This window comes from Stegostoma tigrinum, chromosome 25 (assembly GCF_030684315.1).
Source record: "Stegostoma tigrinum isolate sSteTig4 chromosome 25, sSteTig4.hap1, whole genome shotgun sequence".
Taxonomy (NCBI): domain Eukaryota; kingdom Metazoa; phylum Chordata; class Chondrichthyes; order Orectolobiformes; family Stegostomatidae; genus Stegostoma; species Stegostoma tigrinum.
The window spans coordinates 52,565,632-52,592,080 of record NC_081378.1 but is presented as its reverse complement, the minus strand read 5'-3'; the positions used below and the strand labels follow the sequence as shown (position 1 = coordinate 52,592,080).

Sequence of the window (26,449 nt, the reverse complement as noted above, 5' to 3'; positions counted from 1 at the left end):
TAAACCTGTTGCCTATTTTCCAAGGATCTGTATCCCTCTGCTCCCTGCCCATTCGTGTACCTGTCTAGATACATCTTAAATGATACTATGGTGCCCGCCTCTACCACCTCTGCTGGCAACGCGCCAGGCACCCACCACCCTCTGCGTAAAGAACTTTCCACACATATCTCCCTTAATCCTTTCCCTTCTCACCTTGAAATCATGACTCCTAGTAAGTGACTCCCCACCCTGGGAAAAATCCTGCTATCCACCATGTCTATACCTCTTATGATTACGTAGAACTGAATCAGGTCACCCCTCAACCTCTGTCTTTCTAATGTAAATAATCCTAGTCTACTCAACATCTATTCATAGCTAGTGCCCTCCATACCAGGCAACATCCTGGTGAACCTCCTCTGCACCCTCTCCAAAGCATCCACATCCTTTTGGTAATGTGGCGACCAGAACTGTACGCAATATTCCAAATGTGGCCGAACCAAAGCCCTATACAACTGTAACATGGCCATATTCATGCAGAGCTGTTTGTCTCATCTGCTTTATTCCATTCTATTTGTGAATGAGTACAAGTGCATGTTTAGCTTTAAAGGGGGTTAGTTTGAATTTGCACATTGGGAATTAATAATCCATGTTTGTCACAGGTCACTCTGTTATAATTAGTAAAGTTTTGGTTTTGTCATTCATTGATGAAACCTGGTGAGAGTTTCTTTCCTCTTAGATAGTGGTCACAGTCGGACATTGTGCATCCCAGAGATTCGATTGGGCATGTTTCACATTTGGAACGACTTGTGAAATTGTAGGGTTTGATTTCCAGCACACTATTCTAGCATATGGATAATGATGGGATAGCGTTGGGGAAGGGGTTAGATTAGTTCACAGATCAGTGCAACATCGAGGGCCGAAGGCCGGTTCTGCGCTGTATTGTTCTATGTTCTATGTTCTATGTTCTATTCCCACCAGAATGATGACAAAGTGGGTAGGGTGGGCGTAGTGAGTGGGTAAAGGAGTAGGTTGGCAGGCAGAATGGGTAGCAAGTTTGGGTCAGGTTGGTTTGGGGAGATCATCAGAGGAGAGTCTGGGGTGAAGGAGGGCAGGAGTTAGTTATATAGGTACTCAGTGAGGAATTTTCTGCTAAAACTTCCTGAGTAACTATTCAAGTGAGTAAGTCAGAGCATCAGCAGTCTGTGATTCTATCAGAATTTCGTGGGAAATTCACACGGAGCTCATGTATTGGAGATTCTAAGAGCTCCCGCTGTACATGATGGCTTGTATATACATCTGGTTCTGCCTGTCTTAGAGGATTGACAGGGAGGATGAATGTATGGTTTGAGGCTTGCTGCAGGTATCAGATTCCTGAGGCTTGTGAGCCAGCTCTGGCGGGAGGCAGCTAATCCCACAAGCAGAGCTGCATCTCCACAGTACTGGTGCCATTGCAGAAGTTCACTAGTGTGTCTGGGAAGATTTTAAACTAAATTGGCAGCATATAATAGTAGAAAAGAGGAAAGAGGGCATCAAGCGGGCAGTACTAAATAAGAGAGTACTTCATCATGAAGTCAAATTAAAAAGTGCGTAGAAATGTCAAAAATAGGAACAGGTATACGCAATTTAGCTCTTTAAGCCTGCTCCACCATTCAATATGATTATGGCCCATCATCTAACTCAGTCCCCTGTCCCCACTTTCTCTTCATTCTCTTTGATCCCTTTATCCCCAAAATCTATGTCTAAGCATGGGCACTATGGGCACTACACAAATACCTGTTTTCTTTATTCTTTCGTGGGATGTGGGAATCAGTGACAAGGCAGCATTTATTGCCCACTGCTTATGGCCCTGAAAATGGTGGCCTGTTAAGGCCATTTCTGTAGGCAGTTGTGAATTGGAACATATTGCTATGGGTCTGGAGTCACACATAGGTCAGGACAGCTAAGATTGGCAGACTTTTTTCCCCTAAAGAAGACGAGTGAACCAGATGGGATTTCTACAATGATTGACAATGGGTTCCAGATTTATTAGTTGAAATCAAATTTTATTATCCGTTGTGGTGGGATACAAACTTTTCTCCCCAAAGCATTAGCTGTGTTACTGACGTTACCATGACCCTACTAATTTGGCCTGATAAGTGGGCTAAATTAGCGTGAGGAGCAAAGGATGGAAGTAAATGAAATGCACTTGGAAGAACTTCCTTTGTTAGTCTGTTCCCTGTCCAGTTAGGGAGGAGGCATCTCTGCACTTGGTGCTGAAGAATGAGCCTTAGCAAGACTTTTGACAAGGTCTCTACTAAAATCATAGCATCCCGCCAGTGTGGAAGCAGGCCATTCAGCTCGTTGAGTCATGGTGACCCTCCAAGATGATCCTACCCACACCTGCTACCCGATCCCTGTATTTCCCATGGCTAATCCACCTGGCTAGCATATCCCTGGTCACTATGTGCAATTTAATATGGCAAATCCACCTAAACTACACATCTTCGGACTGTGGGAAGAAGCCAGAGCACCCTGGGGAGACCCACACAGACACTGGGAGGCCATGCAAGTTTCCAATGGTAGATTGAACCCAGGTCCCTGATGCTGTGAGGCAGCGGTGCTAACCACTGAGCCACCGTGCTGCCCAGTGAAGTCACAAGGGATCTGCCCCTAGCGCAGGTGGATGCAGAACTGGCTTTGTTGTAGAAGACAGAGAGTAGTGGTGGAAGGTTGCATTTCTAATTGGAGATCTGTGACCAGTGGTGTTCCTCAGGGATCAGTGCTGGTACCCCTGCAGTTTGTAATATATATAAACGGAGGAGGATAGGTGGCCTGATTAGTGTGTTTGTGGATGACACAGAGATTGGGAGATTGTGGATAATGAGGACGATTGCTAGAGGATACAGCAGGGCGTAGAGATAGGCTGGAAACTTGGGCAGAGAAATTGCTGATGGAGTTAAGGAACGGGAGCTGTCAGGATGACAATGTGGACCATGGCCAGGATCGCCCTCCTCCTTCCCGCCTGACCCATTACCCTGGGTTACAGCCCTGTCCAGTTACACCCACTGTCCAATAGGGGTGCGTGTTAGTGTGACCCAGGTCCAATGATGGCCCGCATTGTTGGTGGGTGGCAGAGCAGGAGTTCTGAGGCCTACTGGGAGCTCGGGCCACGATGCCCGAGTATCTGCAGGACCCATCGGTCCTGACCAAAGAATGGCTGAAGAGTGAGCTGATCGCCCACAGCATGCAGCTGCTGCTCAGGGACCAGCGCAAAGATGTCTACGTCCAGCTTTACCTTCAGCACCTGACGGCGCAGAACAGTGGCCGCGGCACGGACTTGTCCAGCGACAAGGAGGCGGACAGCGGACTGGGGGCAACCCGAGGCCGGGGCCGAGCAGGCAAGGTGAGAAAGCCAGGGAGTGGGTGGCCTGGGACATTAGTAAGCCCTCCATCCCTTTCTCCCCGAGTCCCCGCTCAATGTTTATGAACGCTCCATCAGAATCAGAAAGTGGCGCCAATTTACTCAACGTCCGTTCATGTGTGAAAACCAAAAACCAACTCCACAGGCGAAACTCTTCAAACATAAACGGAAAGTGATGGTGAAACTCTGCATAGAATTTTTGTTAGAATCCCTGCAGTGTGGAAGCAGGCTATTTGGCCCCTCAAGTCCACACCGACCCTCTGAACAGCATCCCAGTCTATACCCTGTCCCTGCATTTCCCATCCTAGATACTGTGGGCAGTTTAACATAGCAAATCCACCGAACCTGCACATCTCCACATCGCGGAGAGAAATAATGTTAGCATTTGCTGTCCACTTCAGAACTGAATCTTTTGAAGGAATACATTGACTTCTTCAGAACTTGTGACAATGTTAACTCAGTTCCTCTGTCCATAGATACCACCAGACCTGCTGAGTTTCTCCAACATTCTTTTTGCTCCATAATTCCAGCATCTTCGCTATTTTGTTTTTATTCACACAGGTTCAGTTAATCTTTTGTTTAACTTGCCTTTCCCATTTCACAGTTAGGAAGCATACATACCCACAGCAGTCTGTCCCACTTCTCATTGCGGCACATTGACTGCAAATATCACCAACCGTGACCCAATAACTGACGCAAGTGGTGAAATCCCAGATTTCACCCATCCATGGAAAACATGGACAATGCGTGGAAAGTTCTTTACACAGAGGGTGGTGGGCGCCTGGAACGCATTGCCAGCGGAGGTGGTAGACGCAGACACGTTAGCGTCTTCTAAGATATATTTGGACAGGTACACGGATGGGCAAGGAGCAAATGGACACAGACTGTTAGAAAATAGATGACAGGTTAGACAGAGGATCTTGATCGGCACAGGCTTGGAGGGCCGAAGGGCCTGTTCCTGTGCTGTAGGTTTCTTTGTTTCTTTGTTTGTTCCTTGTCAGCTCAGGACAGCTAGGGGGAAATGTCGCCATTAGTCCCAGAAGTGGAACATGAGGAACTATCTGTCATTCAGCCTGACACCCCAACATTACTGAATGCCACTCGACTATTATACAACTAGTTAGGACTCTCCTGGTTCCATTCATATTTTTCACCATACCCAAAGCATATTTTTCAGTTGTTTCACTTCCCGTTCCCATACAACAATGTCCTGCTCATCCATTCTCATCCTTGTAATCAAATCCGTTATAGCCTCACTCTCACATTTTAGTTATATTCCTATGGAGACCGATACTTTTTAAAAGAAAGGAAACCAACAGAAAGAAAACTGTTTTCACTGGAGTACACTGACTAAAATTGACAGAATTTAAACACTACAGAATCACAGAATCCCTGCAGCGTGGAAGCAGGCCATTGGACCTATCAAGTCCATAATGCCCCTCTGAAAAGTTTACAGATTGAGTTCCCTCTGAGAAAAATAACCCTCCCTGTATTTGTCTTAAATGGGTGACATCTGACTCCGAGATTAAGCCCTCTAACTATAGACTGTCCCACATGGGGAAACAACTTCACTGTACCTACCCTATCAAGCCCGTAAGAATCTTGAATGTTTCTCTAAGGTCCCTCCTCATTCTTCTAAACTCCAATGAGCATGAACCCAGCTGACTTACCCTCTCCTCATGTGAATCTCCCTCCATGCCCAGGTCCAACCTGGTGAACTTTACCTGGGCTGTTTCCATTGCCGGTATATCTAAGGATAAGGAGCTCAAAACCCTTCATCAAATTCTAGCTCTTTAAGTTATACTGTTAGGCTGGGAAGTTTATCCCTGGAGCATAGGAAACTGAGGAGTGACCTTGTAGACATTTATAAAATCACCGGAGGCATAGATAAGGTGAATAGCTAAGGTCTTTTCCCCAAGGTAAGGAGTCCAAAATTAGATAGTATTGATTCATAGAGACATAGAGCATAAAAACTAACCCTTTGGTCCACATGGTCCATGCTGAACAAGTTTGCCAAACTAAACTAGTCCCATTTGCCTGCGTTTGGCCCATATCCCTCTAAACCTTTCCTATTCATGCACCTCTCCAAATGTCCTTGAAACATTGTCACTGTACCTACATCTACCACTTAAAAATTATCATCAGGAAGAAATCGACAGTGCTTGGAGAGGTTAAAGTTAATGCAGATGTTAATAAAGAGTCACCATGGATTTGTAAAAGGCAGATTGAGGCATAATCTGATGAAATATTTTGATGAGGTTACAGAGAAGACTGATGAAGGGATTGCAATGGAGGTTGCCAATAGGGATTTGAAGAAAGTACCAGATAAAAGGCTGGGTAAAGACTGAATAGAAGGGTCAGTGTCTATTTGGATAAAAATGATCCTTACAGAAGGAACAGAGTGACTAATGGTGAATGGTTGTTTTTCAGGCAGGAAGGAAGTGATGTTCCCTAAGGGTCAGTGCTATGACCCTTGCTTTTCGGAATATGCATGAATAATTAGGATCTTAGACAGCAGTGAGAACATATGTGGCAGACGTTATTTAAAAGTGAGATGCTGCATTCTAACAGAAAAGGCATAAGGCGGTAATACAGATTTAATGAGACAACTCTACAGACTTTCAAGGAATATATAAATTAGAGGCAAGAGGAGGCTACTTGGCTTCAGACTAAGTGTAACCCAGGAGCTCATTTGTGTCAATTTTTGATAGTAGCAGGACATACTGAGAGTGTGGCTGGCAAAGCTAATTACAAAAGCAAAGAGGTCATGCACGAGTCTTCGTAAAACTCTGGTTAGGCTCTGACTTCAGTATTGGGTTCAGTTCTGGCCACCACACTTTGGGAAGGATATGAGGGACCCAGGGAGAGTGTTGGAGATTTATCAGAGTGGGTGCAGGGACGAGGGAGTTAAGTGAGAGTTTTGTCAGAGAAACTGGAGGACAGAATCAAGACAGGCTTTGATAAAGAAGATAAGGAAAAATTCGTCGCTGATTGTCCCAGCAGTTGGGACATCAAGTTTCATTCGTTTTTATTTGATTTGGTTTATTATTGTTACACGTTCTGAGATACAGTGAAAAGTATTGTTTTGTGTGTTGTCAGACAAATCAGACCTTACATTAGTACATCAGGGCAATAGAACAGAATACTGGATGTGGTGTTACAGCTACAGAGAAGGTGCAGAGAAAGATCAACTCTAATATATGAGACATCTGTTCATTAGTCTCATAACAGAGGGGAACAAGCTGTTCTTGAATCTGCTGGTATATATTTTCAAACTTTTATATCTTCTACTTGATGGAAGGGGTGGAAGAGAGTATAACCAGGGTGGGAGGGATCTTTGATTATGTTGGCTGCTTTCCGGAGGCAGCAGGAAGAATAGATGGAGTCTGTAGGAGGAAGGCTGGTTTTCATGATGCATTGGGCTACATTCACAACTGTCTGTAATTTCTTGTGGTTTTGGGCAGAGCAGTTGCCATACCAAGCTGTATGTACCAGGATAGGTTGCTTTCTATGGCGCATCTATAAAATTTGGTAAAAGTCATTTTGGACACGCCAAATTTCCTTAGCTTTCTGATGAAGTAGCGGCATTAGTGTGCTTTCTTAAACGTAGTGTAGTTGTGGATGAACCAGGACAGATGAAAGGGGAAAATGAAGAGGAAATTCCTTTCACAGTAAGTGGTATGAGAGCAGTGGAACTGAAAATGAATGATTTCAAGGAGAAATTTGATTGGGAGCTTGTGTGAAAAAGAAATGGACAGGACTATGGAGAATAAAATGGGCAAGCCATCAATTTTCTCTACGGAGAGCTGGCATGATGCGATGAATGGCCATATGCTGTACTATAACAGTTCAATGACCCTATTATTTTAAAGGGGAGCAGCATCTTGATTTTCCTTCCTGGAATGAAAATATCTCATTTTTATTGGATTGCAATTTATTTGCCAGTATTTTTCCACTCTGGATCTTTGTTCATATCTTCTTGTAATGTATTGCACTGCCCCTGAGTTGATTCTATTCTCCCACCCACCATCACCAAATTAGCTGTCACCAACAAAATTTAGGATTGGAATCTTTATTTCTAAAGTCCCAATTAATGATAGAAATTATAATCCATCTGTCAGTAAGTAGTGAAGCAAAGTACTTATTTAATATTTCTAAATTTATGTTTTCACTCTCTTTGATTAGACCCTGTCCGCTCCTTAGCTCCGCTATCTTTATTCTAGTATTTGCTTTTTAAATTTATATGTGAATAGAATGTTTTGTTATTTTGTTTTATGTTCAGCGATAAACTGATCGCACAGAAACTCTTTGTCTTCCCAATTATTTTTCTGACTTCTCTCTACATTCTCTCTACCTTTGTGCTTTTCTCCTGGAAGAGCACAGCAGTTTTCCCTAGTGCCTTGGTTAGTAATTATCCCTCAATCAACATCACAAAAAAAACCAAATTATGTGGTCATTATAAAGTTGCTGTTTATGGGTTTTTTGTTATGTGCAAATTAACTGTCAGGCTTTCTATGATGCCATTCCATTTGCATTTGATTTGCATTTTGAACTAGTAAATAACATAAAGGTGGAAGACAGCTCCAACAGAGTACCTAACTCGGGAACTTGGTGTGTCAGGGAATTCAGCGCAGTTAGAGATGCTGTTTGTCCCTTTCCCGAGGTAAGGAGCAGTCCGAGACAGGGAGCAAGAAACAACAATCGAGGGAGCTGCTTTGTCCTGGATGGTGTCAAGTTTCTTGAGTGCTTTTGGGATTACATTCATCCAGGCAAGTGTGGCATATTCCATCACAGTCCAGACTTGTGTCTTAGATTGTGGACTGGCTTTGGGGAATCAGAGGGTGAGTTACTCACCACAGGATTCCTATCCTCTGACCTGCTATTATAGTCACTTTATTTATATGGCTAGTCCAGTTGAGTTTCTGATCAATGGGAACCATCCAGGATGTTGATAATGGGGAATTCAGTGATTGTAACACCATTGGATGTCAAGGAGCAGTGATTAGATTCTTCTTCATTGGAGATGATCATCATGTGACATTCTTGTGGCATGAATATTACCTGCCAATTCTCAGCCAAAGCTTGAATGTTATCAGATCTTGCTATATTTGGAAATGGACTGCTTCAGTATTTGAGGAGTTGTGAATGGTGCTGAATATTATGTAATCATCAACCCATGTCTGACCTTAAGATGGAGTGAAGGTCATCGATGAAGCAGCTGAAGATGGTTGGGCTTAGGACATTACCTGAAGGAACTCTCGCACAGCTGTCCTGGAGCTGTGATAACTGACCTCCAACAACCACAACCATCTTCCTGGGTACCAGCTATGACTCTAACCACCAGAGGGTCTGCCCCCGGATTCCCATTGATTCCAGTTTAGATAGGGCTCCTTGATGCCTCACTCAATTGAATGCAGCCTTGATGTCAAGGACAATCACCCGGAGCTCACCTCAGGAATTCATCCCTTTTATCATGTTTCAGCCAGGGATGTACTGAAGTTGAGGAGTACAGAGGAATGTAAAAGCTGGGAACAGACTAGCTAGTTGGATAGTAAATGTTCTCACTTGGCTTGAATCACAGCCAAGAATGTCAGTCCCAAAGACAGCGTTGTCTGCTCAGTGCCAGGGTGAAGGACACCTCTTTGAGGATGTAAAGGATATAGGAGAAAGAGAGAAAGTCATCCTGATACATGTGGGTACCAAATATGTAGGTAGGAGTAAGAAGGAGATTCAGTAATGGGAGTGTGAGAGGTTAGGGACTAAATCAGAAGGGACAACCAGAAAAGTAATAATTTCTGGGGCAAACTGGCAGAGGATCAATAATGTCAGAGTTGTCCTGCCAAGTCAAAGAATGGGGTTCCGGAGAGACAGCAGAAATAGTACTTTCATCTGTCAAAAGCTCCCAACCCTTCCTACTTACCGGGAAAATTCAAATGAACTGAATCTCAGAAAATATAAAATCTCCGCTCAAGAAGGGAGAGAGACAAAAGCTAGGAAACCACAAGTCAGTTAGCCTAACATCTGTCACAGGGAAAATACTTAAATCCATTAGTAAGGAAGTATTAGCAGGACCTTTAGAAAATCAAAACAAAGGCAACTTGGTTCATCCACTTCACCAACACCTTCCACCCCAACCTCAAGTTCACCTGGGCCATCTCCAACACATCCCTCACCTTCCTGGACCTCTCAGTCTCCATCTCAGGCAACCAGCTTGTAACTGATGTCCATTTCAAGCCCACCGACTCCCACAGCTACCTAGAATACACCTCCTCCCACCCAACTTCCTGCAAAAATTCCATCCCCTATTCCCAATTCCTCCGCCTCCGCCGCATCAGCTACCACGATGAGGCATTCCACTCCCGCACATCCCAGATGTCCAAGTTCTTCAAGGACCGCAACTTTCCCCCCACAGTGGTCGAGAACGCCCTTGACCGCGTCTCCCGCATTTCCTGCAACACATCCCTCACACCCTGCCCCCGCCACAACCGCCCCAAGAGGATCCCCCTCGTTCTCACATACCACCCCACCAACCTCCGGATACAACGCATCATCCTCCAACACTTCTGCCATCTACAATCCGACCCCACCACCCTAGACATTTTTCCATTCCCACCCTTGTCTGCTTTCCGGAGAGACCACTCTCTCCGCGACTCCCTTATTCACTCCACACTGCCCTCCAACCCCACCACACCCGGCACCTTCCCCTGCAACCGCAGGAAGTGCTACGCTTGCCCCAACACCTCCTCCCTCACCCCTATCCCAGGCCCCAAGATGACTTTCCACATTAAGGAGAGGTTCACCTGCACATCTGCCAATGTAGTACACTGTATCCACTGTACCCGGTGTGGCTTCCTCTACATTGGGGAAACCAAGCGGAGGCTTGGGGACCGCTTTGCAGAACACCTCCGCTCGGTTCGCAATAAACAACTGCACCTCCCAGTCGCGAACCATTTCCACTCCCCCTCCCATTCTTTAGATGACATGTCCATCATGGGCCTCCTGCAGGGCCACAATGATGCCACCCGAAGGTTGCAGGAACAACAACTCATATTCCGTTTGGGAACCCTGCAGCCCAATGGTATCAATGTGGACTTCACCAGCTTCAAAATCTCCCCTTCCCCCACCGCATCCCAAAACCAGCCCAGTTCGTCCCCTCCCCCCACTGCACCACACAACCAGCCCAGCTCTTCCCCTCCACCCACTGCATCCCAAAACCAGTCCAGCCTGTCTCTGCCTCCCTACCCTGTTCTTCCTCTCACCCATCCCTTCCTCCCACCCCAAGCTGCACCTCCATCTCCTACCTACTAACCTCATCCCACTTCCTTGACCTGTCCGTCTTCCCTGGACTGACCTACCCCCTCCCTACCTCCCCACCTATACTCTCCTCTCCACCTATCTTCTTCTCTCTCCATCTTCGGTCCGCCTCCCCCTCACTCCCTATTTATTCCAGAACCCTCACCCCATCCCCCTCTCTGATGACGGGTCTAGGCCCGAAACATCAGCTTTTGTGCTCGTGAGATGCTGCTGGGCCTGCTGTGTTCATCCAGCCTCACATTTTACTATAAAGGCAACTTGGTGTTGCTCAAAAGAAAATTATGCTTGAAAAACTTATTACAGTTCTTTGAGTGTATAGCATGCGAGGGTAGATAAAGGGAGACCAACAGATGTAATGCATTTGGATGTCCAAAAGACATTTGCGATGGTGTCACACACAATGAGAGGTTATGGTGCTGGGGGACGGGGTGCACAGGTGAAGAAGTTTGAGCAGTCAATAACCTCTATCACAAGGGAAAGTGTTTTGCTTTTTTGTCTCATGGACTTGCTTGAATCCAGGTGGACAATTTCAGAGATAGTAGGAACAGCCGATGCTGGAGAATCTGAGATAACAAGGTGTAGAGCTGGATGAACATAACAGGCCAAGCAGCATCAGAGGAGCAGGGAGGCTGACGTTTTGAGCCTAGATCCTTCTTTAGAAAATTTCAATCTGTGTTATTAATTTGGCAAGGAATTGAGCTAATTATAGCCACATTTGCTGACAACACTGAGCTAGGTAGGAAAGTAAGTTACAAGGAAGGCAGAAAGGGTCTTCAAAGGAATAAAGAAGGTCAAGTGAACGAGTAAAATAATTAGGCAATGGCGTAGAATATAGGAAAACGTAGCTGACACCTTCACAGGAAGAACAGGAAAAAGCAGAAAATTATTTAAATGGACACAGACTGTACAATGCTTCTATATAAAGGATTGTGGGTCTCCTTGTGCATGAACTTCAAAATGTTAGCATGAAGCATAACTAGTAATTAGGAAAATAGATTACTATCCTTTAATGTGAGGGGTCTTGACAGAGCAAATGCTGGCAAGGTCATTGCTCCTGCAGGGCAGTCTAGTAACATAAATCATTTAACACAAGGATGAAGTGTTATTTGTACTCTCAGATAATCGTAAACCTTTGGATATCTCTTCTCCTGAGAGAGGAATCTCAGTCATTGAACATATTCAAGGCTGAATTAGATAGATTTCTGATCTGCAAATGAGTTGTGTTCATGGGAGAAGGGTATTTGAGGTGACAGTCAGATCAGCCGAGACGTTTTTGAATAACGCCACAGGTTCAAGGGGTCAAATGCCCTGATCCTATCCCCGGTGGTTACGTTCAGTGGGTGTAAAGCAGTTTCAGACATCCTGAACTCATGAAAGTCATGGTAGAAATTTTTATTTAGGCTTACTTCCTCCAGTTCCATGCAATCTAATGGTCAGCAAGACACTACCACTGGGTATGCTTAAATGTTCTTTGGCCAACCCTTTCATCTTTTGTCATTCGCAGGTGTCCGTTCTTTTATTACTATCTTATATCATTTTTGTCCTTAACTTTTTCTTAATGTTTAGTTTGGAACACATTTTCCATGCACTCTACTGAGCAGAACTTTTATTATATTTTTCTAATGCTGTCCCACAATGTTTGCCAATATTACTAATATTCAATTTTCCCAAGTTCCACTCCTCACTGTTATTTTTTATTCACTTCCAGGAAGTGGGCATTGTTGGCTGGGCCGGTGTATATTGCCCGTCCCTCATAGCTCTTGAGAAGGTGGTGCTGAGCTGCTTTCTTGGACCACTGCATTCCATGTGCTGTAGGTTAACCCACAATGCCATTAGGGAGGGGATTTCAGGATTTTGACCCAGCAACACTGAAGAAATGGTGATATATTTCCAAGTCAGGATGGTGAGTGGCTCGGAGGGGAGCTCTCAAGGGTTGTGTTCCCATGTATTTGCTGCCCGTGTTCTTCTCGTCGATTTGGAAGGTGCTGCCCAAGGATCTTTGGTGAATATCTGCAGTGCATCTTGTAGATGGTATGCACTGTTACAACTGAGCATCGGTGGTAAAGGGAGTGGATACTTGTGGATGTGATGCCAATCAAGTGTGCTTCTTTGTCCTGGATGGTGTCAAGCTTCTTGAGTGTTGTTGGGGCTGCACTCACCCAGGCAAGTGGGGAATATTCCATCAAACTCCAACCTATTAGTCTGAACTTTGTCATCATCAATTATTTCATCTCTATTGTCCTGAATTATTATACCACCTCCAACTGCCTACCTATTGCATAGTTCTGTGTACTACACCTTTTACTACAAGAGTGCCTTTTTAAAATCTTTTTGAAAGTAGATTTGCTGCCTTGTTGTCACATTTTCTACTGCCATTATGTTACCTCTGGAAGCACAGCTATTTCACCTCACATTTTCTTATTTTCCTCTCTTTTCAAAATATTTAATCACAGCAATATTTAATTTCCAGTCCTTGGTTTCACTGTAGCCATATCTCTAAAATCCCAATTATATCAAGTTGTTCACAATATATTATTACTTCCAATTCCCTGCATTGCCATACTGGTATCTTAATACATTTTTAATCTAAATTTTTCTCTCATTTTTAACCATATTTGTTCACCCTGTTCTATAATTATTCCACAGCCATTTCTGTAATCCTTTATTTTAGTCTCCAGTACAATTGAGACTTTCAAGAGTGAATTGGATTATTAACTGAAAAGGAAGAATTGCTCTGAAACAGAAGGTAGGAAAATGGAACTAACTGAGTTGCTTATTTGAAGAGCTAGTACATACATAATGGTCCAAATGGCCTCCTCTATTTTTTAACAATTCCATAATTTTGTCTATCCACTGCACACCTTTTCCATTTTGCTTATATTTAAACTTTTTTAATTTTCTCACATTCCAACCACCTTCTTATTTAACCTTTGTGTGGAGCGTTGGTTTGATTCTGCTTCAGGTGGAGCATATCCCAACAGCATTGCTCCTTCCTGGTGCCAATCACCATTAAAAGGGATGGCTTATTTCTCCCAGCAACCTTTTATCTGCATGCTCCTTCCCCTGATGTTTGTCTTTATGCCAATTTGCACAGTCAACAGGCAATAATCCAAAAATTATTACCATCAAGGTGTTGCCTTTTCAATTGACTTTCTAACTCCCAGTACGTCCTCAGTAGCACTTACTGCCTGTTCCTTTGCTCCCACATGGATCACAATTGCTGGATTTTCCCACTCCTTTTCTGATTCTGTTCCAGTCTTTTTGAGGTATCGCTTACCATGGCACTAGAAGCCAACACATCTACAACTGCTATCTTCCTTTCCCAATGGACAGATGCAGTCCAACAGCATTCTCTCTAATGCCCAAAACTGTCATCACTGGCTATTTATTCAACAGTTTCTTGTCTTCTACTTTCAATTCCCTTGCCCCTGAACAAAATCCCTTCAAATCTTTCCTAGCGCAACATCCACATTTGCACATTCAGACTCCAGACTGTAGGTGAAGGTCCTCACTCCCAGTTCTAACATGATCACATCACAAACATCATTCTTCATTTTCTACAATGACCCTCTGAGAACTCAAGAGTGAAGGGCAGGAAGAGTTACAAAGATCCTTGAGTGGTCTCTGCCCTTCAATAAGATTTTGGCTGGTGTTTAACCTCACCTTCATTTTCCCACCTAATTCCTTTGATTCGCAAAGAGAATGAATAGTATTCCTGAGAGAATGTGATGTCTACACAGCAAATGTACATCCACAGCTCTAGGGGGCGAGAATCCCATAGACTGCTAACCCCCTGAGTTAAAACATTTCTTGTATCACAATCCAAAACAGTTGCCTTCTTATTGTGAGATAGCACTCCTACTCCACTCACCACATTCCAACTGCTCCAGTGTGGGGAAACAACCTCTCCAGGTCTGCTCATCCAAAGCCTCTCATACTCTGATATGTTTTAAATCAATTGTGATTCTCAAAGCTCCAGGGAATATTAATCTCTCAACAAGCTTTCATTGACATCCTGTCTTTTGTAAATACGAAAATGGAACCTGCACATGTTACTTTCTTCAATGCCCCATATAATTGTGGTCAGGCTTCTCTAATTTGTATTTCAGTCTGTTTGTAATGGAGACCAAAAACAGAAGTTGCTGGCAAAGCTCAGCATATCTGGAAGCACCTGTGAAGAAAAATCAGAGTTAACGTTTCAGGTCCAGTGACCCTTCCTTTGATTTTCCCTCACAGATGCTGCCAGACCTGCTGAAGTTTCCAGCAACTTCTGTTTTTGCTCCTGATTTACAGCATCTGCAGTTCTTTCAGTTTCCTTGTAATATAGGCCGACATGCTATGTGACCTTATGATTGTTCTGCCTGTATTTTAACTTTGTGTTTTATGTACAAGGGCATCAAAATCCCAATTAATCCTCATTAAAAAATATTCTTTTTATAACTCTTCCTACCACAGTTTGACAGCTCCTCACATTATACTGCAGCTGTTCCCATCTCTGTTCACAATATCAATGTAGCCTGCAGCCTACTTTCCCATCTAGATTTGTGCGATTACCAACCATCACTACATTACTCACTGCTTCAGTTTGAAAATCAAGGGCAACATTCTGCTCCCCCTCTTGAAATACCTCCTCTCAATTCCTCCTAATCTTCAGTTTGGTTGGCACTCATCTCTCATCCTTCTTAATGACATCCCAAGTGATTAGCTCTTCAGCCTCCCCTGACCCTGCCCGTTCCTCCCATGAGGTGGAAAGTAAAAGCGAACACTGCCGTTCACACCATCTATAGACTCCTGATTTATCTCTTTTCCATTGCACCATTTTCCCTGCACCACTGCTTAATTTTATCATTGAATTCATTATGCCCTTTACCCCATTACAGACCCTCCCTCCTCTTTGTTCTTTTTCCACATTCCCTTATTTCACATACTAGCTTAAAACTTGTTACATTTCTAACTTCTGTCATTCCTGATGAAAGATAAATTGTTAACTCTGTTTCTCTGCCTCCATGGATGGTGCCATGCCCTACTGATTGTTTTCCAGCATTTTCTGTTACTTTTTCTCCTGAGTCTGTTGCGGCTTTTGGTTCGATTCTGAGGTCTTTTCATCCCTTTCACTTTCAGACTCTACAAAAAGCTTTGGCACCATGGTTAGCACTACTGCTTCAAACTGCCAAGGACCTGGGTTCAATCCCAGCCTCAGGCAACGGTCTGTGTGGAGTTTGCACATTCTCCCCGTGTCTGTGTGGGTTTCCTCTGGGTGCTCCGGTTTCCTCCCACAGTCCAAGGATGTGCAGGCTAGGTGGATTGGCCACGCTAAATTGTCAATTGTTTCATGCTGGATGGATTGGGTGTGGGAAATGCGGAGTTGAGGGTAAGGGTTGTGGGTCTGAGTGGGATCCTCTTTGGAGGGTTGTTGTGGACTTATTGGGCCAAATGGCCTGCTCTCATACTGTGGTGATTCTATGATTCACTCCTTGCCAACCTCTCGAATTTGACCCTACGGAAGTTTCAAGTTACTAGAACAGAGCCAGCTAAATTCTATACTGCACAAGATCTCACTGAGCTCTTATTCACAGTTCTGTAACCTCCTGCAGCACATTGCTTCTGATCTTCTTTAAGCCTTTAATTCAGGTTACACCAAACAGCTTTCACCTGGATTGTAATATCTGCCCCCTCAGAATTTGTGACAGCTATTGCACACCCACGGTTCAATGACTCTGAGATTCTGCTTTCTGCAGTTTTCGACTTAGTAATTCAATAATCCTCAGTTCTAACTCTTTCCTGCACCTCCCAACTCTCTCCCTCCTCAGTGTTGTTGCTGAGGTTAAAGCTCTGGAATGGTATTTGGCGCTGTTGCTGACATAAATGCACAAACGGATGGCGAATTGGCAACAAAGATTTCAGCAGCAGAAAAATGAAACATTCCAAAACACCTGATGCATGTCCAGCATCTTTGCTGGCATTTTTATCGCAAATTTTCATAAATTTAGCAATGCTCCTCACCCCTCCACCCCCGCCATACCAAAACATTTTTAAGCCCATGACATACTTCTGAACCGGTCACTTTGTTAATGTGACAGCCAATGTTTGCAAAGCAATCTCCCACAAACAGCAAAGTGAGTTAATAAACAGATAAGCTGTTTCCTGGATGCTGGTTAAGGGTTAAATGTCAGTGAGGCCACAAGCAGAAGCTCGCAAGTAATTGCCGGGATCTTTTACATTTACCTGTGATGGCAGAAGTGCCTTATGCTGACAACTGCTCCAAACATTAGGCCTGTACCAGTGCAGGGCTCGCGTAGGGCTGCGCTGAATAGTCAGCTTGGCTTACGTGTCCTTCTGACTCAGAGCTCAGAGCACTAGCACTGAGCCAAAGCTGATGTGACAAATATTTTTTAAATATTTTAAAATTCTGAAAATTAGTAGCATTGTAATTGATACTAGAGGAATCTTTTCTTTAGCCTTCAAAAGGCAAGAGAAAACATGCTGTGTTTAATTCCATTTGACAAGCAACTAAAATGAAAGGCAAGTTCCTTTATTAAGTACAAAGCTCTCAGAATGGAGGCTAGTCCTGTGATATACACACACGCACTAACACGTACACATTAACATGCATACACTAACACGATTACCATGCACACATGCTAACATGCATGCACTATAACATTGTGCTATAATAAAAACATACTGTAACACTGTAATGGATGCGATAGCACAGATACACTAACGCACACGCTAAAATGTACACTAACACGATAAACACAGGCACACCAGCACACTGTACTATATAAACACTAACACACGTTACAAACACACATTCTATAACACACGTGTGATATAACATCATTGAAATGCTAACATATGCGATAACACAGACACACTAATACACAGCACTACGCAAACATTAACATATTTTCTATAACACACACATGCTACAGCACAGACATACTAACACACATGGTAACACACACACTAACACATGCTATTAAACAGACACACTAACACACACCAGCACAATTATACATATCACATGAATTAAGTGCAGGAATAGGCTCCTCGGCTCCTCAAGCCTCCATCATTCAACATGATCATGGCTGATTTAACTGCAGCCTTAACTCCACAATCCCAGTTACTCACAATAATCTTAGTTAAACTAATTGTGTTAGTCACAAATGCCAAAACATACATACACTAGCACATGAATACAGTAATACACGCTCACATATACATATGCTATCACACATATTCAATAACAGGCTATTACACACATGCTAACACACACAGCTGCACACACATACACTGTCACACACACACACTAACACACACACACAAACATACACACACACACACACACACACACAGACACACACACACACACAGAGACAAAAATGCAGAATATGTACCTCACCAACTGATCTTCTCTGGGGGTAGCTGGTCTCGACAAGCCATGTGTCGAATGTTTCGCTGAGATAAAAAGGATGCCGAGAGCTGCCCTTGTTGCTTCGTCATGGAGGGTATAGTCTTCATCTGAATCTATTGAACAAAATAAAGGTAGCAGGTTAGGAAAGATTGTGAGTGATTCACATGAGATGTTTGTTAACATATTGTCAGGTCAAGCAGCAGCCAAGCTAGATTCAACACTCCTCCTCACTCTGCACTAAAATGGAGTAATCCATCTGAGAATCAATGTCACATTCCTGACTCCATCTCCCTCAACAGTGCAGATTCTGATGAAGCTTCCATTTCTATTTGACTGTCACCGGCTCACTTTCCATGTCAGTAGTGAGTGAGAATGAACAAAACAGGCTGCCGGATTATCTCACACACTCTTCGCTTCGATGAGAAACAACTTGCCTTAAGGTTTTTCTGGGGTTTGCTCACACCTTGATGCACACCAAAATGGAACTCCATCGGTATCCCTGATTGGAAAGACTGAATGGGGGCTAACATGGGGTCTAAAAGGAGTGGGGGCAGGCAAAACTGGCAACAGAGTTTAACCTTCCAGCACTCAGGTAGTTTGGAATGTACAGACTGTCACTCAATACTGGACCAGAGTTGCTAGCTTTACTTCTGAACTGTAGCTGCACAGATTAAACAGCCTGCCCTCTCTCTGCAGCCCATTTTATTCAGAAATGGACTCAGACAGCTGAGAAAGCAGAGATGGAACGAAATCTTTCTTCTCTCAGGGGCTCATGAGTCTTTGAAACACATCCTTATTATCCCGAAGCATTAAACTTCAAAAGCACAATGGATTTTTTTTGAACAAATCCAAATCAGTTTCCAAAGTGCACAGGAATTAACTCACCACATTCTGCATGTAGACCATATTCAGCAGGTCCACCCTCTTGCTGCTGGGCTTCTGTTGCAGCCCCCCAGTCTGCCTGCGATCTCTCCTCGCTCGGCACCTCTTCCCCCAAAAGCCCAGCCTCTGAGTGTCCCCCTGCCCCCTGCGGGGACCGGCTCCACTTGGCCCTCTGGGGACAGCAGGAATCTCCCAGTTTGAAGTGGTGTCTGTGGACGCGGGGGAGACTATCCAGAGGCTGGAGTTCACGGCCTGGGACCCACACCTTGAGGACTGGGCTTTCAGGGTAGAAGTCGGTGCCTTGGGTTGCCACGTCCGAGCAAGCCTCACAGTGATCTCTGGGAGCCGATGCGCTCTGAAGCAACCGGTGAGGACTCAATCTGCGGAGGAAAGATCACTGGAAAAATCACCAACCTCGTTAAGTTGCCTCCAAATCTTCCCTCCACCGCCCAGCAGGGCCGTGCCCCTGGAGAACCATCTCAGTCCCACCACTTTCTGTCAGGGGCTTGCACTCAGCCTGATCTGATCAATGTTTTCAAAATCAACGCTCATCTCCCCACTGTCACAAGATCTGACGGGTCTTTTTGAAAGGAAGCTGTACTAAACCTCTGCCAGTTACCATAGCGATTTCATTTTTTTCTGTTTCTGTTTTCAGATTGGCTAAAGGATCGCTCCTGTTCAGTGGTGAGAGAACTCTGCACAAACCGGGTAAATACAGTACAGTCGGAGCTCCAGCCTAGCTATCTCAGAGATTATTTCCAACACCCAGCTCTCTCCCCCCACAGGGTCATTGCATCTCTCAAAGAGACCACCATTGTCAGACTAGAAACAGAAAATAAACTTCAAGAGCATTCATTACATCAGAATGTTCTGCATTGCATCATTGCGCCGAGGTATTCAGCGCGCTGAAACTTTCACCCTGATGGTAACTTTGACTTTCTCTTGTTGAACGTTAAATAACACCTTAGCTATTTTATTGCGACATGGTGCAACGTGACGTTCTGTTACAACTCGTGCGGAGCAGATTCAGTTTTTTCTCCATATTTCCTAATGGGATGATTGTCCATCTCTAATTGCCCCTTGATAAGTGAGGGTGAGTTGCCCCCCGGAACCACTGCCGCCCATTTCACACTTGCGGACAGGAGACCATTCAGCCCATCGTACCTGCACCAGTTCTGTAACCCAGTACCAGTCTCCTGCATTTCCCCATATCGCTGCCGACCGTTTCTATCCAAATAACCATCCAGTTTCCCTACTGAATGTCTCAACTCAACCTGCTTTCATCCGATTCCCAGGCATTGTGATCCAAAACCCTAGCTACTCAGTGTGAGGAAAAATTCATTCTGATATCACCTTGCTTCTTTCGCACATCACTTTAAATCTACACCCTCTCATTTCTTGTTCCTTATGTGACCAGGAACAACATCTCCCTATATACTCTGTTCAACCCACTCATGGTTTGGAAAACCTCTGTCAAATCTCCTTTCAAACTTCTTCTCTCCAAGGAGAAAAATCCCATATTTTTCAATCTGTCACTATCACTGAAGTTTCTCATGCCTGAAACCACTCTGTAAATCATTTCTGCACTTTCTCTCTGATATGTTCACAACATTCCTATAATGTGGTATCCGCAACTGTGCACAATATTCCAGCATTGTCCCCGCCTCCCGAACCTGTTCTTCCTCTCACCCATCCCTTCCTCCCACCTCAAGCCACACCTCCATTTCCTACCTACTAACCTCATCCCACCTCCTTGACCTGTCCGTCCTCCCTGGACTGACCTATCCCTCCCTACCTCCCCACCTACACTCTCTCCACCTATCTTCTTTTCTCTTCATCTTCGGTCCTCCTCCCCCTCCCTATTTATTTCAGAACCCTCTCCCCATCCCCCTCTCTGATGAAGGGTCTAGGCCCGAAACATCAGCTTTTGTGCTCCTGAGATGCTGCTTGGCCTGCTGTGTTCATCCAGCTCCACACTTTATTATCGAGGTCGAACAAGTGTTTTGTTCAAGTTCACCATCACTACCTCACTCTTGCAGTTGATGGCCTTTGTTAATTAAGCCAAGAACACCATATGATTTATTAACAGCTCTCTCCACTTCTCTTGCCACCTTCAATGATCTTTGCACATATCCACCTGGTACCTCTGCTCCTGAACCCCCTATAGAATTGTACCCCTTATTTTGGATGATCTTTCAGTGTTCTTCTAACAAAAGTGTATGACCTCATATTTTTCTGCATCGAACCTGATCTGGTGTAGGTAGACCCACAATGCTGTTCGGAAGAGAGTTTGAGGAATCTGACCCAGCAACACTGAAGAGATGGTGATATCGTAGAACATAGAACAGTACAGCACTGGAATAGCTCCTCCATCCCACCATGTCTGTGACAACAATGATGCCATTCTAAACTAATGCTGCACATGATCTGTAACCCTCTATTCCCTGTTTGTGCACCTGTCTGCCTAAATACCTTTCAAATGTTGCTATGGTATCTGCTTCTACCACCTCCTCTAGCAGCGCATTCCAGGTACCTACCACCCTCTGTGTTTAAAAAAAAGTTCCTTGCACATCCCCTTTAAACTTTTCTCCTCTCACCTTAAACCTCTGCTTCCCCAGCCTTTGACATTTCCATCTAGGGAAAAAGACTCCAACTATCCACCCTATCCATGGCTCCCATAATTTTATTTACTTCTGTCAGGCCACCCTTCAGCCTCCGAAGGTCTTGGAAAAAAAATCCAAGTTTGCCTAACCTCTCCTTACAGGAATGTCTCCTCATCCTTCCTATAATATGGTGACCAGAACTGTACACAATACCCCAAATGTGGTCTCACTAAAGTCTTATACAGCTATAGCATGACTGGCCAACTTTTATACTGAATGCCCTATCAATGAAGGCAAGCATTCCCCCATATGCCTTCTTTACCACCTTATCCACTTGTGTGGCAACTTTCAAGGAGCTAGTGGGGACTTGCACCCCAAGATCCCTCTGTACGTCAGTATCAAATGCCAAGTCAAGATGGTGAGTGACTTGGAGGGGCACTTGCTGCTGTTGGTGCTCTCCTGTCCTGCTAACCTTATCCTTCACATTCCTGACTGTAAACACTGTGAAACTGGCATAGATTCTGAGAAGAATATTTACAGCCCCATCAATCTCCTTCACAACATCCATCCCCACCCTCTCCACACAAAATGATGAGGCAGGCAAGAGCCCGTGATATTGCAGTCAGACTCTTATTCACTACTGTCACTTCCCTGTCAGCAGCTGTATGGAGCACCAAGGAACAGATTCCTTTCATCACCATCGCCAAAATGGTAACTCACTGTGGTAAAGTGAGGACTTCATAGAATCTACCTTCCCTGATTGGGGCTGTTAACCTGGTCCAATCAGGGAGCCCTGGCTGATAGCTATAAACAGGAGTGTCAGAGGTTTTGTTCATACTGAGAGCTGGCTCTGAGAAGGTAGACCAGAGTCAAGAACTCTCGACATGTAAATGACTTGGTGACAGGATACCTGTTGTTCTAAAAGGAAGTAAATTAAATCGCAATACTTTATTATGATAGATGCCTGCATCTGTTAGATCTGGAATTTCCAATACTTGTTTCAGAGGTGGCTTTAAGGCATGGTGGGCCCACAGTCTAAGCAGATGCTTCTTTCAGTCATTTATCTGGAAGACAAGCATCCTGACTCTTGTCAGCTGTGGCTCGGGTCAGTAACACTCTTGTCTCTGACCCAGAACACTGAACACCCAAAGTCCCATTCCAGAGACCTAGTCACAGAAATCATGGCTGAGCAATGCTGAGGGAGTGTTGTCCTGCCCCACGCCTGTCATGCAGATAACATATCCAGCTAAGCACCCTGCCTCCTCTCTCAAGTGAATGTGAAAGATCATGCAATAATATCTTGAACAGTGTTAAAGGAGGAGAGGCGTGGTTTCTCCTGGCTTGCATTTATCCCTCATTCAATATCATAAAACACATGAATGGTTATTAACCTGAAGTGTTAATTCTGTTTCTCTCCTGATCTGCTGAGTAATTCCAGCATCTTCTGTTTTTATCAGAAGAAAAGAAAAAGAAATCACCTGGCCCTCAGTGTGGTGCAGCTTGTGGGATCTTGCTGTACACAAATTGGCTGCTGTGTTTCCAGCAGGACAATGGAAGCTACACTTTGAAAAGTACTTCATTCGCTGAGAAGGGCTTTCAGTGGCTGGGAAGGATACCATATAAATGTACCCTCTTCCTTATTTATTCGGCAGGTTTTGGACTCGCTGATTGCCCCTGCATTTATAACCCATCGCATGTTGTCCTTGACCCACTGTAGCCAATTGCAATCCATAAACAGAGAAAGACTGCAGAAAGCTACAGCAGAGAAGAATTTAAGGGTCACCATGCATAAATTACAAAAAGCAAGCATAAGTGTCCCATGGATCACAGGGAAGACTTAATGACCTCCATTTCAAAGGGAATGGAGTGTAAAAATAGAGAAATCATGCTAAAACAGTACAAGCACCGAGAAAATAGTGAACTGTTTTGGGTCCTTTATCAACGGAAAGATCTACTGGCATCGGTAGCAGTCACAGAGGGTTCATGAGGCTGACCCCCAGTATGGAGGGACTGTCTTATGTGGAGAAGTTGAATAGGTTGGACCCATACTCTTTCAAGGTTAGATAAATGAAAAGCAATGTTATTGACACTTACAAGATTCTAAGGGGATTTGACAGAGTAAGTTCCCTTGATATCAAGGTCACAATTGACCAAGTGTGGCATCAAGAGCCCTAGCAAAACTGGAGTTGATGGGACTTAGAGAAAACTCTCCAATGGTTGGAGTCATACCTGACACATAGGAAGATGGTTGTGGTTGATGGAGGTCAGTCACCCCACCTCAAGGACAATAAAATGTGAGGCTGGATGAACACAGCAGGCCAAGCAGCATCTCAGGAGCACAAAAGCTGATGTTTCGGGCCTAGACCCTTCATCAGAGAGGGGGATGGGGAGAGGGAACTGGAATAAATAGGGAGAGAGGGGGAGGCGGACCGAAGATGGAGAGTAAAGAAGATAGGTGGAGAGAGTATAGGTGGGGAGGTAGGGAGGGGATAGGTCAGTCCAGGGAAGACCTACAGGTCAAGGAGGTGGGATGAGGTTAGTAGGTAGATGGGGGTGCGGCTTGGGGTGGGAGGAAGGGATGGGTGAGAGGAAGAACCGGTTAGGGAGGCAGAGACAGGTTGGACTGGTTTTGGGATGCAGTGGGTGGGGGGGAAGAGCTGGGCTGGTTTAGGGATGCAGTGGGGGAAGGGGAGATTTTGAAATTGGTGAAGTCCACATTGATACCATTAGGCTGCAGGGTTCCCAGGCGGAATATGAGTTGCTGTTCCTGCAACCTTCGGGTGGCATCATTGTGGCAGTGCAGGAGGCCCATGATGGACATGTCATCTAGAGAATGGGAGGGGGAGTGGAAATGACAAGCTCAAGGACATCTGTGCGGGAGTTCCTCAGGATAGTGTCCTTGGCCCAAATATCTTCAGCTGCTTCATCAATGACCTTGCCTCCGTCATAAGTTCAGAAGTGGGAGATGTTCACCAATGATTGCACAATGTTCAGCACCTTCTACAACTCCTCAGATACTGAAGCATCCATGCTCAAATGCAGCAAAACCTGGACAGCATCCAGGCTTGGGCTGTTGAGTGGCGAGTAGCATTGTGCCATTCAAATACCAGGCAATGACAATCACCAGCATGTGAGAATCTAATCATTGCTCCTTTGGCATTCAATGCTTTTACCGTCACTGAATCTCCATTATCAACATCATAGGAATTATCATTGACAAGAAACTGAACTAGACTAATGAAATAACAAGGTGTAGAGCTGAATGAACACAGCAGGCCAAGCAGCATCAGAGGAGGAAGAAAGCTGACGTTTCTGGACTAGACACTTCTTCAGAAGGGTCCAGACCTGAAACGTCAGCTTTCTTGCTCCTCTGATGCTGCTTGGCCTGCTGTGCTCATCCACCTCTATACCTTGTTACCTTATATTCTCCAGCATCCGCAATTCCTACTATCTCTAGATTAATGAAATGCCTACAGGGGTAGACCAGATCTAGGAATCCTGCAGTGAGTAATTAATTTCCTGCCCCCTCAAAGCCTGTCCAAAGTGCAATGGAATATTCCCTGTTTGCCTTCGTGAATGTAGTTCCATCACTCAAAAAGCTTGACACTATCCAGGACAAAGCAGCCGCTTGATTGGCACCACATCCACAAACATCTGCTCCCTCCACCACTGACACTCAGTAGTAGCACTGGGTACCATCTATAAGATGCACTGCTTTTGGTTCACTAAAGATCCTCAGACAGCATCTTCCAAATCCGTGACCACTTCCATCTAAAAGGACAAGTGGATTATGTGGGAACACCACCCCCTGTAAATTCCCTTCCAAGCTACTCACCATCCTGACTTGGTAATATATCGCTGTCCCTTCAGTCGTGTGAAAATCCAGCACTTCCCTCCTAAAGGGCATTATGGATCTACCTACAGCTGAAGGACTGCAGTGATTTAAGAGACGGAAATAAGGAGATTCCCAGGATATGCCTGATCTGGGGTGATATTGCTATAAAGAGAGAATAGATAAGCTGGAGTTGTTTTCCTTAAAGCAGAGAAGGCTGAGCAGGGCACCTAGTTGAGGAATAGAGAGTTATGAAGGGCACAGATAGGGTAGATAGGAAGAAATGCTTCCCCTTAGTGGAAGGGTCAATATCCAGGGCGGGGGTTGAGTGTGCATGTGGGGTCAGGTTATAGATTTAGGCAAGGAGCAGGAGGTTGAGGTTGATTGAAGGAAATATATTTTTGCCCAAAGGGTTGGGGGGTGGGAGTTGCTAGATATTGTTGCCTGAAAGGACAGTAGATATGGGGATCCTCACAAAATTTAAGATTTATTGAGATAATAACTGAAGTGTCAAGCAGACAAGGCAACGTGCCTAATGTTGGAACATGAGGTGAGAGTAGGTAGTTACTTGATGACCAGCACAGCCATGATGGGTCGAAAGGCCACTTTCCATGCTGTGAAATGCAAGACTCTAAAGCACCTTACCACCACCTTCACACAGGCAATTAGGGATGGGCGGTAAATTCTGACCCAGCCAACAACATCCACAGCCCATGAAAAGAAACACATGTGAATTCAGTTGTCTTTCTTTTAATATCCCATCCACGATTTCTCTGTTACTGAATTTGTTTGTTTTTGTGGCAACATGAATGTTACTTTTCTTGCTTTGAATGTAGTTTCTTGGTTGGTTTATAAGGATGTTTTGATATGCATTATGCTGCAATTCCAACTTTGAGCCGTAAGTGTGTTTCTTGATTAAAGTCTCAGTATCAACATGTAGCTCATTTTTCTGTCCGTGAGCAATTCTGCTTCACACACTCGGATACAGAGGCAAAATCACAGTGTACATGCAAAATGCTCAG

At 44.5% G+C, this 26,449-nt stretch overlaps 1 protein-coding gene across 1 annotated transcript in view; it reads right to left on the bottom strand.

Moving 5' to 3' along the window:
• LOC125463128 (dynein axonemal heavy chain 3-like) overlaps nt 1-26,449 on the bottom strand; it is a 556,635-nt gene that overhangs the window by 458,805 nt on the left and 71,381 nt on the right. The window contains 2 exon segments of the mRNA XM_059654753.1: nt 18,094-18,223; nt 18,996-19,372. Coding sequence (XP_059510736.1) covers nt 18,094-18,223; nt 18,996-19,372 — 507 coding nt within the window.